The 4,744-nt window shown below is 42.7% G+C and overlaps 1 protein-coding gene across 1 annotated transcript; it reads right to left on the bottom strand.

The window, feature by feature from the left end:
• Window positions 1-1,017: 1,017 nt before the first annotated feature.
• Window positions 1,018-3,864, bottom strand: FGFBP3 (fibroblast growth factor binding protein 3). Its single transcript, XM_051973972.1, has 2 exons — window positions 3,756-3,864; window positions 1,018-3,279 (listed from the first exon to the last, which is right to left on the bottom strand). Exon 2 carries the CDS (start codon window positions 3,185-3,187, stop codon window positions 2,336-2,338), a length of 852 nt encoding a protein of 283 aa, XP_051829932.1. The 5' UTR covers window positions 3,188-3,279; window positions 3,756-3,864; the 3' UTR covers window positions 1,018-2,335.
• Window positions 3,865-4,744: the final 880 nt, after the last annotated feature.

The raw sequence follows: 4,744 nt of genomic DNA on the forward strand, positions 1-4,744 counted from the left end.
GACTCTAAGTCCAGTGCTCACAGAACCAATTAGTGGCAGAGTTAGAACTAGAAGTCAGATTCCTTGATTTCCACTATATATTTCAGGACCTTGCTGTGCTTTCTTACAAAATATTAGCATTATACTAAGTTACATGGATGCCTTTAGGATTATTAAACCTAGGATAATTGTGTGTAGACCTACATACATTTATATGACTATACAAAGAAGAGTGTTAAAAGGACTGCACATATTTAACCAATATCAGATTGCTTGCCGTTTGTCTTGAGGAAGGACAAGGGAAGAGAGAGAGGAAAAGGGAAAGAGGGAGAAAAACTTGGAATGCTAATTTTTACAAAAATGAATGTTGAAAACTATCTTTATAAATATTTGGAAAAATAAAGTACTATTGAGAAAAAAGTATGTGGATGTATATATATATATATATATATATATATACACATATGTAGTATGTGTGAATGTAGATACATAATATTAGTAGATAAGTGTATTTCTACAAACATACAGAGTTCTTGTAACCTAGCAAAGCAAGTTTACAGAAAAAGACCTATTTCCTTCTCAATCTATAAAGCACTTATGGCCCATAGCAGCCATAGGATGATGAGCTGACATCCAGTGGCTTAAGATCTTTGTTAATTCTAGTCCAGGCTTTTTGGAAATATACACCTCAATGAGTTATGGTATAAGTTTTGATAATAAGGAATAATAAGGAATATAGGACTCTCAAGTAAGTAAAATCTTCTGATTTTTCTTCATTGAAATTTTTATCTAGCAATTGTTTGATTGCGTGAAGGGTTTGATTTGTTTTGGCAGTTTTGTTTTTTCTTTAATACCACAGCAATAGCTTTAAAACATACATATAATAAAATTCAGGAAAATTGCCTCACTTTTAAAATGGGATTAGTGTAGTGTGATGAATCCACATTTTTATAGAACACATCTTTGACTTGGTAATAAAGATTTCTCCTGGGAGATAAAGCTTTCTCAAAGGGTCCAAATGATTCTAAGACACATACACAAATTTTAACCAATTCTTTAATAGGACCAAATACAAATGGAGAGGCTTGAAAAAAGTCACACACTAAAACTGCTAGAGTATCCAGCCTCTATAAAGTAACCCTGAATGAATATAGAATATAAATTAGAAATGCTCCAGACCACAAAGCCATCTCTTAATTTAAAGAACATACAAGACTACTGAAAGGCAACTAATAAGACTGATAGTATTTCCCTCAAGCTCTTGATCTTTGAATGACTTATAAGAGAGCAAATTTTGTAACAAGATAAAAACATAAAACTGATGCTACCTAAGACAGTGGTTAGATACATATTTTATTGATTTTTGTGCCCTCTTAGTTTGAGTAAAATGTATCCCTTGCTTCACTTCTGTAGTGCCTTTGAGTCCCTGTCTTAGAATTCTGTGCATTCAAACTTTTTAAGAAAGAAAAAATGACCAACTCTGTTAGCTGATAGTTATATAAAGGCATTTTGAATACTCCACCCTGGTTCAGGCTGGAGATTGCTTTTTGATGCAGTTTTAGTACAAATATCAGTTATAAAAAATACATTTTGCCCCACAATTCCATCACTTTTTATTCATATAACCTCTTGCTAATTTAAGCCCACCTATTCTTCTAAATGTATGCAAATTCCTGCATGCATATGGCATGCCTTCTTTTGCACCTCCATTCCCTTTGCCCTCAGTTAAAAATCTACCTCTTGCAAATGTCACCACAACTCTCAATGATTCTCTCACCCCCATACACTTAGAGATGCAAACCTCTCAGACTCCAAGACACAGATATATACATATATATTTTACACACGTATATGTAAAAGGTAGCAAGATATAATGGACAGGTCAGCCTTGGAGTCAGGAAGAGTCTCTGCACACACATTAGCTGTAGAACCATGAAGAAGTTACTTAACTTCTCATTGTCCCTAGGCAACTCTATATATTTCGATATATATCCAGAGAGATATACATCTCACGGAGATTTTAGAGATATAGATTTGGTTCTCCATATCTATAGAGATATAGATATGGAGATGTATAGAAATATATATTTGATTTTGTTCTCAACACCACGTTGCTAGGATGCCAAACCTTTACATCTTTAAATTCCCAAACCCCTTCTATCCCCCTTTCCCGCACCCCAAATTCCCCAGACTGGATGACTTGAGTTCTTCCGTGCTTATTCCCATTTTCCCGACTCATTCTTCTACTATTGTCCTGGGAACTCCTCCCTAATCGTTCCTCTTTCCCCCCATTTCTCTCTTCCCCTTTCTTTACTCCTCCCCCCATCCCACCCCACCCCTTCAGCCGTATTTCGGCTCAGCCATTCCAGAAGTTGACGAAGAAATTGCACAATGAGTGCCACTTTTCGGCGCAGTAGGTTTCCGTCAACTCTTCATTGAACTCCAGCGGTCCCCCTGGGGCTGGCCCAGCCTCCATGGGCCTCTCCTCGTCCGATGGCGGGGTCTCTTTGCGCTTGCCCACGTTGCCCCTCTTCCCAGGACCCTTCTCTTTGGCCACGCCGCCCACAGCCGAGGTCCCAGACGGCGGCGGGGCTCTGGGAAGGTTCAGTCCTTCCTCCGCTCCGGGGGCGGCCTCCCGGGCACGACTCTGGCCCCTGGGACGGCCCTTGCTCCTGCCCTTGCCCTCGCGGGGTAGCGCGGGGGCGGTCGAGCTGACCCCAGCGCTGGCGGCGTCGAGGGGCCGGGTGACCAGGTGGAGCTCGGCTCCTAGTCCTTTTTTGCCGCCACAAAGCCGAGCTTTGAGCGGAGCTGGGTCGTGGCAGGGCCGCCTCTTCTTCCTCAGCTTCCCCACCACCTGCTTCCAATACTGCGGGCCCCGGGCGTTGTACGCGGCGCAGCGCTGCGGCTCTCCGCGGTAGGCGCACTGATAGCGCGACCCGTCCGGGCTCTGGCAGCTCACGGCGAGCTCGCTGCCAGCTCCGGCTCCCTCGGCGCCGGTAGCGGACGAATCTCCTGGGGCAGGCAGCAGGATCTGCCAGCTACACGCATGTTGCTCAGGGTTGGAGAAGCGCCCCGAGGAGCCCCCAGCGGGGCCGGGGACCGACTCGGTTGCTGCCCGGGAGCTATCCTTGTTCTTCCTGGCTGTCGAAGCCCCAAGGAGGCAGCAGCCAAGGAGCAGCAGGGGAAAAGATAGCCTGGGAAACCTCATTGCCTGCTATCTCTGCCGCAGTGAGACGCTCCGGTCATTCGATGACCTAGACAGCTTCAGCAGAGGGGACTCGCAAAGAGCATCCCCGGGACCTGCCGCAGAAGACAGAGATACCAAGTGGCTTAATCAGAACTCTAAGCTTAATAACACTACCCTCCCTTTTCATCCCCCTCCCCGCCCTAAATTTACTCAGTCCTGTTAGGGGACTGTGTCCGTGGGCTGGGGGTTCTGAGTAGCAACTCCGCCCCCACTTAATGCACCTGTGACACGGAAGGGACTGAAGGGTTTGGGGTTCATCTGAACACAATGCGTAATCACCACTACCCTTCCCCAAGGTCTGCCTCCTAGCTCCTCAACTGATCTTCCAGGCAAGAAAATTGCTATATATCCTCTGAAATCCTTTGAAATCCTTTGTGTAGCGAGCCCCAGCCGGGAGTCACGGAACGGGAGGAAAAAGGACAGCACCTGGTCAATTATAGCATGCACTTCTTCCCTTCTCCTACCCCATAAAGCAATTCTAGAACTAGAATTTCTCGCAAATCCACGTTTTCTAGTAGTTTGAACTTACCAAGTTCTGCTTGAGGTGAGGAGCCTAGTGTGAATGTCCGCCTGGGGGATTAGTCTGTATTAGAAGAGCTCACTGTGAATGAACGTGTTATCAATGAGACAGGAGGGGCCTACGTAGATTATGCCCCTCCCAGACTTTCTCTCTCTCTCTCTCTCTCTCTCTCTCTCTCTCTCTCTCTCTCTCTCTCTCTCTCTCACACACACACACACACACACACACACACACACACACACACATCAGATGTTTTATAGTGACATCAGACTATGAAAATAAAGTTCGATTTTGTCTCCTTATTCAAATGTTCTGAATAAAATATCTAATATTTTAACATTTCAGTTTCTTTTCAGTTGGTGTTTTCTAACTCTTGGTTTGTTACAAACATTTGGTTTATACTAGGAAACGGATAGGAAACTAATGGTGGTATTAGATTGAAGGAAAATTTGCAATTATTTAATGAAGATTTCCCCACTTCTTGGGTAATTAGACAAGATAATTTGGCAATCTACTGAAACTATGCATTTTGTGAATATGAGTGTTGCAATTACCTAATTCTTGCAAATTATTTTTAAATACTAGGAATGATAGTAATTTTAAACTTTTTTTTACAATATCTTTTTTTCATAATTCCTTTCTCTGAGTTTTTCCTTGAATATTTCTAGAAAATGCTTCTATTGAATTTTAGAGGGAAAACTGCTAGAGATCAACCAGTCCAGTTTCTTTTTTGGAAGAAGGTCAAGTATTATTATCTTCCTTTAAATGTAGAAATAGTAGGGTTCTAACTTTCATCCCAATTAATCCTAAAGGCTCAAAAACTAGAATTGAATCTACCCAAAATATAAAGTAGGAATGAATAAATCCATAATTATTTTGAGAAGATTAAAATGCTTTGGGCTTTGAGTCAGACCAGCTGGCAGACATTTATACTGTGACTCAGGGCAAGTCACTTGACTTCTCAGCCTCAGTTCCTCATCTGGAAAAAGAGATTAACA

The sequence above is a fragment of the Antechinus flavipes genome, chromosome 2 (assembly GCF_016432865.1).
Source record: "Antechinus flavipes isolate AdamAnt ecotype Samford, QLD, Australia chromosome 2, AdamAnt_v2, whole genome shotgun sequence".
Lineage (NCBI taxonomy): Eukaryota > Metazoa > Chordata > Mammalia > Dasyuromorphia > Dasyuridae > Antechinus > Antechinus flavipes.

Coding starts and splice junctions, on each gene's coding strand:
- FGFBP3 (XM_051973972.1), bottom strand. CDS start 3,187: ATGAGGTTTCCCAGGCTATCTTTTCCCCTGCTGCTCCTTGGCTGCTGC.